At 42.9% G+C, this 12,920-nt stretch overlaps 1 protein-coding gene across 1 annotated transcript; it reads right to left on the bottom strand.

Moving 5' to 3' along the window:
* Window positions 1-6: 6 nt before the first annotated feature.
* On the bottom strand, window positions 7-5,771 carry LOC103699458 (bifunctional protein FolD 1, mitochondrial). The gene is made up of 5 exons (XM_039125598.1): window positions 5,350-5,771; window positions 1,607-1,926; window positions 1,172-1,408; window positions 938-1,105; window positions 7-413 (listed from the first exon to the last, which is right to left on the bottom strand). Exons 1-5 carry the CDS (start codon window positions 5,765-5,767, stop codon window positions 243-245), a joined length of 1,314 nt encoding a protein of 437 aa, XP_038981526.1. The 5' UTR covers window positions 5,768-5,771; the 3' UTR covers window positions 7-242.
* Window positions 5,772-12,920: the final 7,149 nt, after the last annotated feature.

Below are 12,920 nucleotides of genomic sequence, written 5' to 3'. Positions count from 1 at the left end.
CGGGCATTCTGAAAATTACCACCACTAAAGCAATGTATGATACTTCGAACGGTGTACAGACCTGGTAATTGACACAGCTTTATGGACTAAAAATGAAATAAGACTGAAGGGTAATCCCCTCCTTGGTGCAAACTAAAAATTAAAATAAGGAAAAGGAAAGCAAAAATTTACAATGGAAGCGTTAGTGATTATAACAGGAATGACAAATCGCGACAAAATTAGAGAATGCTCCCAAAAGTCCACTAGCTTAATCCGTATGCTCGTTTGGCTGAGTCAAGTGTATTGGAAAGCAGCATGGCAATCGTCACAGGTCCAACTCCACCAGGAACTGGGGTAATAGCTGAGACCACCTGCACTGCTTCTTCAAAGCAAACGTCTCCTGAGAGGTAGTAACCATGCTCGCTGCTAGGGTCCTGATGTTCATAATCCAAGAGGAAATACTATCAAACTAGATGTCAGAAATGATACTAACTTGCTAAATAAAAAAAGTCTCTTTTACGGCACTTATAACTATTCAGTGAGTTTTTAATATATGTAACTTCCAGTCTGGATAATCAGATTTTTGTTGTCAGTAATAATTCAAAGGGAACAGGATTTTGCGATCAGGACCAACAGCCAAAAACTATTTCCAAGAAACAATGAGAAGAAGCAAGCATTGGGACAGCAAAGAGCGGCTATGAACACATAAGCAGTGTGAGATTATGAAGGATTTGTCAGAGTGGAAAGAAAAGGTATCAGTCTCAACATGGTGTACCATAATGGAATAGTAAAGAGTGTAGGAAGGAAACCACATGTTGCTCAGCCGATTATGAAGGCCAGAAAAATTGCACTATAGTTATAATTTATGTTATTCCAAGTATCTATAACTGGTAAGCTTGGCAGTTATAAGATCAGTTGCTAAAATTACAACAAAGCTGCCAGAGAACAAACTTTTTACCTCAATAGGATTTGTTCCAACATCGATTACAATTGTACCTTTCTTTAGCCAACTTCCACGTACCAGGTTCGCCACCCCTGCAGCTGAGATCACAATATCGGCTTCACGAGTGATATCTTCTGGGTTTTTGGTGAAGGCATGAATAATGCTTATCGTAGCATGGTGCCTCTGCCAATTGAGCAAGATTACACGTATGAACTGGCATTATGGATACTATAAGCTTTGCATTTTTACCTGCAATAGCAAGGAAAGCGGCAACCCAACCACCTTGCTTCGCCCAATCACAGCCACATTTTTCCCCATGAGGTCAACACCAGATCGGAACAACAATTCGATACAAGCCTTTGCAGCACAAGGAATGAAAAGAGGTTCTCTGTCTCTCAAAGCAAGATTTCCCATATTAAGTGGATGGAAGCCATCAACATCTTTTTCTAGACTTACAGCATTCAAAATCTTCTCCTCATTCATATGCTGCTTTCAGAACAGGAGAAATATCATCTAATTGAACAAATGAACTATTGCAACGAATTGAATCCAAAAGTTCAGTTAAGCGTAGATGCCAAAATAAGGTAATTTCTTGAGTGGTCATAAGATTTATGTAGAACAGTGACATAAGAGAAGATCAAACTATGGGAGCCTGAAACCTTCCAGTATAGTTAAAGAAATTACTTGTGGTAAAGGTAGTTGCACTAGGATACCATGAATAGATGGATCTTCATTAAAGCTCAACACAGTATTCACTACTTCATCCTCTGGACAATCATCAGGCAATTCTGCTGACAGAGATCTGATACCAACTTCTTGGCAAGCCTTTATTTTATAACGCACATAAGTTTGGGAGTCCCTTCTCTGACCCACCAAAACTACGGCTAGTCCAGGAACTTTGCTGATTGTTTCCTTCATTTGGCATACTTCCTTAGCAATTCCAGATCTTATTTCCTCCGCAATAAGTTTTCCATTGATAATTGTTGGGATCAACTCAAAATCCACTGCACAAGTATAGTTCAGATAAGCATTACAAAAGACAAGAAAAAAAGGATCCATAAGAGAACAAAAAAAAACTTGAGGAATTGTTAGGCAGGGAATTAATTGGTTTAACATGACCGAGCATGGTTTTGGAAGACATGCACACTAGTTCAGCAACACATACATGGCTTCGGAAACGAAAAGCAACGAAGCAAATTGAGGACCCAGATCATCTAAGAATACCAATTTTTGAAAAGCATATATGATGCCCTATTAGCATATGTGTTCAACTAAAAGGGGTTGGTATTGAAAACAAAATCAGATCCAGGGAAAAAAGCCAACATCTTTTGCAGATTAATGAAATGCATACTGGTTACGTATTATTTTTGCCAACTGAACCATACACAAGATATCATGCATGTCTCTGACCTGAGACTATACAAACTTTGGTCAGGTTAAACTACAAAATTTTATATCCTTTCTTTGCTATAGAACAGAAGGAAAAAAAATTGAACAGCTGCTTCTATGATATGGATTCCAGAAAATCAAAGTTTACATTAAGCATTTCATCATTTGTCAGGACAGATGGCCCATTCAGAAATAGATTTTACTATCCATTCGACATGTGATGAATGTCCCATTCTTCATATGTGGAACAATTTACGACTTAAATAATCTTTTAAACATTATAAATGATGTTAGATAACAACTTTGCTCTCATTTTATCTTTATGATTATAATCCATATCTATTTACAAAAAAAATTGTATGGACAAGTTGGCTGACCAAGAAGCTGAGATAAGGAAAGGTGAGTCATCCACATGATCTGACGTATGCTGCACCATTTGAGAAATCCCTCTCAATGAATTTCTGGTTGAAGTGGTTATATTGATGACCTTTACAGGCCTCACCTGATCTAGAGTAGGCATTAAGAGATATTCTAATAGAACTATAGTAGTATTGCAATCAAGGTTCGCTGTACCGATCGATACCGATCGGTACCGAGCGTACCGTACCCGTACCGATGGGTACCGGTATCGGTACACCAATGTCGGTACGCCTGACGTACCGCATACCGTACCGTACCGACACTCGGTACACCTATATTAGTGTGGCACCGGTACGGGGTTCGGTACCGGTACGGCGAACCTTGATTGCAATTCCCTTAGCATTTCTATTAAAATTTAGCGGACATGCTAAAAAGAATGAAAAATCTGCAAGCAATACAGACGACAATGTTGAAATAGCGCATGGAAAGTTCTTTTTTTTTTTTTGGTGAAAGAATGGAAAGTTCTTTAGAGTGAAATTTTCCTTCAACATTTTCCCAGTGGTTCATAGACTAACACTCCCAGACAAATAGAGAGATAAGAGAAGAAAACAAGCCCTTGAAAAATACTCTGAACTAAACATTATTTAAATGCCTAATTAGTTAAGCCATGATGTGGTGCAAGAAATCTTTACAAGCAAAAATTGCTATCGGCAAGAAAGTTTTCCATAAGATCTCAATCTTCTTCCCAAGAAACTGTTGAATACACAATGCCCGTCAAATAAAATGTTACGTGCTCCATTTTCCTTGACTCTCGGCAGGCACTTGGAACGTGGGGTGCTTGGCTATCATCATCTGCATCAAATATGCTGGAGAAGACCAGGTCATGCTCCAGTTCCAGAAGCAGTTCCTATTCTTCAGCACCAGTTCTATTCTTTAGCTGTAACTCCTAGTCTTTTGGCATTAGTTGTAACGTGCTTGATTTCTGTTGGATATAAGGCTATTAATATAGCTAGTTGAATTCAATAAAGAAAGGCTCTTTTGTCGAGAACTCCCTATCTCTTGACTTCTCCTCCTTCTTTCGTCCTTTCCTCCTCTCTGTTTTCTTTACTTCTCAAATTAACCACATCATAAAAGTGTGAAGATATTTAACTGTAGGGGTGAAAATGTCAAAAAAAGGTCAGTTTACAAAGTGAATCGCCATGTTTTTATCAACAGGGCCAGGTTTGACACAGCAGAAGAAAAATTTTAGTTTGTTTTTGGTCTCCAGCCCTATTTTAAGCTTCAAAAGCCCTTGAGTTAGGCTGGGTCGAATAAACTTTAATTTTGAAAACAAGTTAATCAAGTATATCGTACCGAGCCGAACCAGATGGCACACCATGTATTATACCGTACCGATTCGATACCAGTTTTCGGTAATGGAAGACGTACCGATACTCAGTACGCCGAAAAAATTCTATATTGTACCGTACCGACATAGTGCTGGTATGGCACCGATACGGGTCTGGTACCAAGATGGTGAGCCTTCAAGTTAATGCTTAAGTTTTAAAATATTTACCAAACTTAACTCATAGATCACTGCCAGAACTATTAAAAAAATGATACAGTTAGGGATTTAGGAATCACATTATATTTGGATTATTTAATGTGAGAATTTAACAATGCCAGTACATCAACCTTTCTTTAGGGTTATGTCCATATGGACACCATTAACACACACCATGAAACATGATGAAAAAAGGTTGTTCTTCTTTTTAAAGAAAAACTCGTTTCCTTATATTCTTTCTTGACAGTGCAATTCTTATATTCTCAACAAACATAAGGTCACGTCAAGAGAACCCATACTCCACAATGCTTCTCAGCCTCCTTCAGCAATAAATACAAACCTCAATTTCAGCTTGTTGAATTCTTCAATCAGATAGGTACATGACTTAAAAATAATGCCAGAATAATGGTTTGTTTCTCCATGAGCTAACAATAGGAGAGCATAACACGTTCACATGCCGATGCCCTTGCTCTCTAAGATAAAACTTAACGAAACACTATCATGAACCTGGATGTCAAAAGTTATCCAGGTTCACGCCAGTAATATAACTGTCAATAAGTGTTCTGAAATAGGAAGGGAAGAGAAGTACATTTCCTATGAGATTCTGAAGCAGGTGGAGCACCTTCTATAGAAGTTTCCTGCTACTAAGCTGCTCGAATCCTTTTAGAACTTCGATGTAAGTAAATTTGGGATTTAAAATTTGAAACTGTTAAGAGGAATGATGATTTCTGAATAAAACAGCAATGTTAGGAATTTTAGCTTCAAGGAAAGCCCCTTCCAAAAGGTCATACATAACTGCATCATGATCTCAAACTGATCTACCAATGTATGTCATGTGGCCCTCATCCTTTGTGCTTGCTCATATATAACTATATGCAAATTTACCAATCGAGTGAGGACACAAATGGTTTCCAGAGGAAAGTTTCTTTCGTTGGTTACTTGAAAACGAGAAGATAGTCATGCCACGGATATTATCTATCACCAAGGACAATCACATATAACTAACTAGACATTAGAACATGAAGTCTAAGTACAATTGAACACGCATTCTCCCCAGGTGAATGACCAAAACATGTTTGAGTTTATTCCGTAACCAATCGTCACAAGGCTTGGGACAGAGAAAAGGTGACACTACCTGGGGTTTGAGACGACGGAGGGGAAGGAGAGGTGGATCTGGGAGGAGGGCTCCAAATGTCAGGGAGGTCCAGTCCCAGGATATAGCTCCTCTTCTTCTCCTTCTTCGTTGGGCTATCGTGGTGGTGGTGGTGGGAGAAGCGGGAGCCGAGAGACCTCAGCGCTAAAGAAGGCCGTGGCGTCGCGGCCAGCTCCCTGTTTATCCTACATACCAGGGCTCTCATTGCTATCCCCGCACCCACGAAGCGCGCTATCCAACGCAGTGGAAGGGAGAGGCTTCGAGGTTTTATGTTTCTGCTTTCCCTTTGGGCCCCAGATGTTGGAGCGTGGCGTATAACCGGCACTAGAAACGGTCTCACCCTCATACGGTCAATGTGACATACTTGGGCTGGGACGAACCAATTTTGTGGGAGGAACATTGATTTCGTGGCGGTGTAACCCTACTCCGTTTAACCCCCCAACACTAGATGGAACCATCTTTTACCACTTAGGTGGCACTTGGTGATCCCAATGAGATCACCAAAATCATCTCAAATTATCGGTGATATTTATCCCAAAATAATTGGATCCTCGATGATCTAAGATCACCGTATTTATTGTGCTATGTTCTAGTGATTAAAAATTTACAGTTATCTACGAATAATCTGTTCGGTATTTTATAGAAATCCAAAATTACTAACCATATAATACCAAAACTATGTTGGCGTCCGACCGCACCGGAACCCACTCACACCGGCACTGCCCACCAACGTCGGAAAACAAAGAGAGAATAACTCTCTCGCTCCCTCGACACCGGACTCAAGGATCACCGCTTCGCTTATCCCTACGAAGGGCAAAAGATTACCCCGTGGTATCAATAGGGTAAAACACTTGAGCACCGCAGCGGATTATCAAACCAAAGGAAGAAGAAATAGGAAGAAGATAGCAAAGCAAACACAAAGATGTAACGAGGTTCGGCTACAAATAGCCTACGTCCTCCACCGCTCCAAATCTCAACTAGGATGAATAGATTACAGAGATGGCACACACCCGAACGATCACACGAGATCGCTCTACAAGAGATTCACACAGAATTTCCTTTGCACAAGAAGTAGGATCCCAATCCTCTTCTTCTCTAGAACCCTAGCCTCACAAACAAGAGTCTCTCTCAAATATACGGCCAATCGCTATACCTTAGGGCTCTCATGAGTCCTATATATAGTCTCAAGACCTTCAGATGATCATAGCCATCGAAACGCCAACAAAACACCAAAAGAAAACTCATCCGTATGATTTCCGCGAGCTCGAGTCGACTCGGCTTTAGTTCGAGTCGACTCGGGCACGTCTGGACAACTTCCAGTATGACTGGCACGATCTCGAGTCGACTCGACTGTGGCTCGAGTCGACTCGACGATGCTTCGAGTCGACTCGACTGTAGCTCGAGTCGACTCTGACAATCCAGACAGAAACATGGTTTTTCGGCCTTTCTTCTCCCGGGTCGACTCGATGGACCTCGAGTCGACTCGACTGTTCCCGAGTCGACTCGACTGAAGCTCGAGTCGACTCCGACAGTCCGCCAGACAGAAAACTATGCAGAATTGATTTTTCTTCAATTCTCTTCATCACCAAAGGTCTCCACATACCCCAACAATCTCCCACTTGGAGACCTTGGGTATATCCTCTTGTTACTTGGCTCTCCTCTGTGCTCCCACTGAAACTGAATCATCCTAGTGAAATAGGTACGATGCCTCCTCAACGTCTTCAAGCATGAAGACCAGCAGAAGCTGAACAACTCCTCAGCTTCTCCACCGTGACGACCTTCGTCAGCATATCTGCAGGATTCTGACTTGTATGAATCTTCTCCAACTTGACGAGTCCCTGCTCGAGCAATGACCTCACGAAGTGGTACCGTATGTCAATATGCTTCGTCCTCGAATGGAAAGCTGAATTCTTCGCCAGATGAATTGCACTTTGACTATCTGAATATAACATGCAATCCTTCTGCTCCTTCCCAAGCTCCTTCATCAAGCCTTGAAGCCATATTAGTTCCTTGCACGCCTCTGTGGCTGCCACATACTCCGCCTCCGTAGTCGACAATGCAACAACTGGTTGCAACCTGGAAATCCAACTGACGGCTCCACTGCCCAAGGTGAACAAGTACCCTGTCGTGCTTCTCCTGCCGTCCAAGTCCCCTGCCATGTCTGAGTCCACAAAGCCCTGTAACTGGATCTCAGAACCTCCATAGCACAATGACATGTGCTCCGTGCCCTTCAGATACCTCAGTATCCATTTGACCGCGCGCCAATGCTCCAAGCCTGGGCAGCTCATAAAGCGACTCACAACTCCCACTGCTTGAGCAATGTCTGGTCTTGTACACACCATAGCGTACATCAAGCTCCCCACCGCCGATGCATACGGGATTTTTGACATATTGAGCTCCTCCACCCGCGTCTTCGGACTTTGCCCTTTGGAAAGCTTTAAGTGGGCACCCAGCGGTGTGCCAACAGGTTTGGCACCCTCCATGCAGAATCTCCTGAGTACTCGGCTGATGTGCTCCGCCTGAGATAGTCTGAGGATATGTTTAGACCTATCTCTGCTGATCCGCATTCCAAGGATCTGTTTCGCTGCTCCTAGATCCTTCATTGCAAATTTTCTTGACAGCTTCAGCTTCAATTTTGCAATCTCATGCATGCTAGCTCCTGCAACTAACATGTCATCAACATACAATAGCAAGATAATGTAAGATGTACCGAAGTCCCGGAAGTAGCAACAGTGATCCTCCTGACATCTCCTGTATCCTATCTTAAGCATGTAGCTATCGAACTTGAGATACCATTGCCTGGGCGCTTGTTTCAAACCATAGAGGCTTTTCTTTAATTTGCAAACCAAGTCACCCGTGCCAGCTGCAATGTATCCCTCCGGCTGCTGCATATATATCTCCTCATCGAGATCTCCGTGGAGAAAAGCCGTCTTCACATCAAGCTGCTCTAAGTGAAGATCCTCTTCTGCCACCATACTCAGCACCGCCCGAATAGAACTCATCTTGACTACAGGAGAAAAGATCTCCGTAAAGTCGATACCTGCTCTCTGCTGAAACCCTTTTACAACCAGCCTGGCCTTGTATCGCTTCTTCCCATTCTGCTCTTCCTTCAGCCTGTAAACCCATTTGTTTGACAGTGCTTTCTTCCCCTTGGGCAGATCCACCAAATCCCACGTTTGATTCTGCTCCAATGACTTCATCTCATCATCCATGGCCAACTCCCACTCCTTCCTGGTATCAACCTCCAATGCCTCCGTGAAGCATTCAGGTTCGCCATTATCTGTGAGCAGCAAATAACTAAGAGTCCCATCATACCTTTGAGGAGGCTTCCCATGAGTACTACGAGTGGACCTTCTTAGTTGTGGAGGGGGTGCCAATACTTCAGGTTCTTGCTCTGACTGAGTCTTCTGACCAGAATTTGTAGACTCCTCTTCAGGATCCACAAAACACGGCTCAACAGGTTTTGTTTCTGATTCAGTGCTCTGCTGCATTTTCTCATTGAATACCACATCATTACTACGAATGATCTTCCTGTGTTCGGGATCCCAAAACCGATACCCAAACTGTTGACCTCCGTATCCAACGAAAATGCACTTCTTTGATTTAGCGTCTAGTTTGCTTCTTTGACTGGAATCAACATGGACATAACTGGTACAACTGAATACTCGTAAGTGCGCCAAATCAATCTTCTTTGCTGTCCATGCTTCCTCAGGAATCCCAAATTCAAGTTTCTTTGATGGCCCTCTGTTGATCAAATAGGCAGCAGTGTTAACTGCTTCCGCCCAAAACTGCGTGGCAATCCAGCATGTATCCTCATACTCCTGGCACGCTCATTAATTGTTCTGTTCATCCTTTCAGCAACTCCATTTTGTTGTGGTGTCCCTGGAACTGTCCTCTGCCTGACGATCCCAGCCTCTGCACAGTAGTCCTCAAACTCCCTGCTACAATACTCACCACCGTTGTCTGATCTCAGGCATTTTAACCTCCTTCCTGTCTCGAGTTCTACCATTGCCTGCCATCTCCTGAAGACCCCAAATACCTCTGACTTGTGCTTCAAGAAGAACACCCAAAGCTTTCTAGTAGCATCATCAATAAAAGTAACATAGTACTGAGATCCACCAATGGAAGAAACCGGTGCAGGCCCCCACACGTCCGTGTGCACAAGATCTAGCTTTTCTTGCTTCCGAGGTTTACCTTCTTTGTTGAATGAAACACGCTTCTGCTTTCCGAGAATACAATCCTCACAGAAGTCCATCTCAACACTCCTGAGATCCTGCAGCTTTCCCAACTGGTGCATCACCTCCAGTCCCTGATAACTCATGTGCCCAAGTCTGCAATGCCATAACTTGGCGTCCACATCTGCTGCAGCAACTCCAATAGAGTTTTCTGTGCCATTGGCGACATAAAGTGTCCCAATCTTCTTGCCACTAGCCACCGTCAACGAACCTCTGGATACCTTCCACTGATCAGCTGTGAAAGTAGTCTTGTACCCTTTGCTCGCCAACTGTCCAACAGAGATCAGATTCCTCTGCAGTTGAGGCACGTGCCGTACGTCCTCAAGCTCAAGTGAAGATCCAGAAATCAACTTCACTTCCGCGCTTACCCTTCTTTGTATAGTGCAAGGCTCTCCATCCCCTAGGTAGACTTTGCCGAAGTCTCCCTTCTCATATCCTCCAAGAAGCTTCCGTTGGGATGTAGCATGGAAGGACGCGCCCGAGTCTATCACCCAAGACTCGTCACCGGTAGATAAAGATAGAACGAGGGCATCCATGTCACCGTCTTCAGCAAGATTTGCCAGATCCTTGCTGACTCCTTCGGTGTGGTCGCCTTGCTTCCCTTTAGGAGATTTGCAGTCCCTCCTAAAGTGCCCCATCTTCCCGCAGTTCCAGCACTTCGCTCCCTTGTTCTGAGGTGCTCGAGACCTGCTGGATCTCGACTTCGAGTCGCTTCGAAATCGACCGTCCTTCTTTTGTCTTCCCCGGTCAGAGGTGTTTAGTGCACTTCCAGACGACTCCGCAGCTCCAGAAGATTTCCTTCTTGCTTCTTCACTCAGAAGCACTCCCACAACGTCATCAAAGATCAACTTCCCCGTTGCCGAAGAGTTGCTCACCGCCATCACCAGGCCCTCCCAGTTATCAGGTAATCCGGAGAGAATTAGCAATGCCCGAATCTCATCGTCAAAACTAATCTCCACTGACTCCAACTGGGCCGTGAGTCCATTGAACTCGTTGAGGTATTCTGCTACGCTGCCGCCATTTTTCATACGAAGATTAAACAACCTCTTCATGAGAAATACCTTGTTTGATGCTGAGGGTTTCTCGTACATCCGCGACAATGTTGCCATCAACTCCATCGTCGTCTTCTCGTTTTTGATGTTGAATGCCACTTGGGATACAAGTGACAATCTTATGGTGCCGAGCGTCTTCCGATCGAGGACCTCCCAGTCTTCATCGGACATCTTCTCTGGTTTCTTCGCTCTACCTCCAAGAGGTAAATAGAGATCCTTCTGGTAAAGGTAATCCTTTATTTGCATCTTCCAAAACCCGAAGTTCGTTCCATTGAACTTCTCAATTCGCAACTTCCCTTCATCCGCCATTGCAGAAAACCAATAGCTCTGATACCAATTGTTGGCGTCCGACCGCACCGGAACCCACTCACACCGGCACTGCCCACCAACGTCGGAAAACAAAGAGAGAATAACTCTCTCGCTCCCTCGACACCGGACTCAAGGATCACCGCTTCGCTTATCCCTACGAAGGGCAAAAGATTACCCCGTGGTATCAATAGGGTAAAACACTTGAGCACCGCAGCGGATTATCAAACCAAAGGAAGAAGAAATAGGAAGAAGATAGCAAAGCAAACACAAAGATGTAACGAGGTTCGGCTACAAATAGCCTACGTCCTCCACCGCTCCAAATCTCAACTAGGATGAATAGATTACAGAGATGGCACACACCCGAACGATCACACGAGATCGCTCTACAAGAGATTCACACAGAATTCCCTTTGCACAAGAAGTAGGATCCCAATTCTCTTCTTCTCTAGAACCCTAGCCTCACAAACAAGAGTCTCTCTCAAATATACGGCCAATCGCTATACCCTAGGGCTCTCATGAGTCCTATATATAGTCTCAAGACCATCAGATGATCATAGCCGTCGAAACGCCAACAAAGCACCAAAAGAAAACTTATCCGTATGATTTCCGCGAGCTCGAGTCGACTCGGCTTTAGTTCGAGTCGACTCGGGCACGTCTGGACAACTTCCAGTATGACTGGCACGATCTCGAGTCGACTCGACTGTGGCTCGAGTCGACTCGACGATGCTTCGAGTCGACTCGACTGTAGCTCGAGTCGACTCTGACAATCCAGACAGAAACATGGTTTTTCGGCCTTTCTTCTCCCGGGTCGACTCGATGGACCTCGAGTCGACTCGACTGTTCCCGAGTCGACTCGACTGAAGCTCGAGTCGACTCCGACAGTCCGCCAGACAGAAAACTATGCAGAATTGATTTTTCTTCAATTCTCTTCATCACCAAAGGTCTCCACATACCCCAACAAACTATCCTTAATATATTTCATAAAAATATATTTATTAGTTTTCTAAATTATTAATCCTATAAAGATATATTAATTATTATTATATAATTAATATTGTTATCCCTGCAATATATTATTTTAATACCAATATTTATTTTGATTAGAAAAATTAGGCAAATAGAAGTAATATATTAAATAATTTTATTATATAAATATAAAGTATAATAATATATTTTGACTATACTTTAAAATTATCATTGAATAATAATATGACAAAAAATATAATTAATAATATATTATAATATAATATATATTATAAATACAATATATACAAAATCATATATATAATATTTATATAATATATTGATGGTATATTGATATATTAATTTTTTTCATTGGATTGAGGGATATTTTTGTCCTCAAATTTTATCCTAAGATCGCTGCTTTAGAGTGATCTTGAACTTCTAACCTCAAGGACGGATACCTCATTACTGGATTAGGCGATGATTTGAGGAGTAGGGATGATTTAGGTGCAGCCAAATATGGTGATTTCATCACTTCCACACCCATCACTTTTGATCTTAGAATGATCACTTGATACCAAACGCCCCCCTAATCCGCACCCAAAACCAAGGTATTGGCCTAGGTGTGGAGAGGATGCGGCTACAAGTCACCTGAAGTCTATGTCCATATCTAACTTAGAATCCAAAAAAAATCTCACATTGGCTGCACTTTGGGCCAAGACTCAGGCTTGCTTCATTTTTTCTAAAAATGTAGAACATGGAAGGAAAGAGGAGAGAAGAGGGAGAGAAAAGAGGAGGAGGAGGTTGGAGCACCGAGCTCGGGTCGGGCCAACCAAAATCCGAGTTTGGCTTGTTTAACAAGTAGGCTCACATTTCAAGTCTGACCCAACGTAATGGGCTTAAATTCAAACTTAGGGCTATTCGCAATGCTTCAGGCTTGAGCGGGCCAGATGGGCCGTTTAACCCATAAACAGGTCTAATTTTCATTTAGATT

The sequence above is a fragment of the Phoenix dactylifera genome, chromosome 4, assembly GCF_009389715.1.
Source record: "Phoenix dactylifera cultivar Barhee BC4 chromosome 4, palm_55x_up_171113_PBpolish2nd_filt_p, whole genome shotgun sequence".
In the NCBI taxonomy this organism is placed as follows: domain Eukaryota; kingdom Viridiplantae; phylum Streptophyta; class Magnoliopsida; order Arecales; family Arecaceae; genus Phoenix; species Phoenix dactylifera.
Note: the sequence above shows the minus strand (reverse complement) of the source record. Positions and strands in the feature narration are given on the sequence as shown.

Bases quoted from the DNA above. Each gene is read 5' to 3' on its own strand.
- LOC103699458 (XM_039125598.1), bottom strand. From the start codon at position 5,767: ATGTTCCTCCCACAAAATTGGTTCGTCCCAGCCCAAGTATGTCACATT. The intron at 1,106-1,171 runs GTAAAAATGCAA...CTCAATTGGCAG, and splicing joins CGCTTTCCTTGCTATTGCAG to AGGCACCATGCTACGATAAG. The intron at 414-937 runs GTAAAAAGTTTG...TATGAACATCAG, and splicing joins TTGGAACAAATCCTATTGAG to GACCCTAGCAGCGAGCATGG.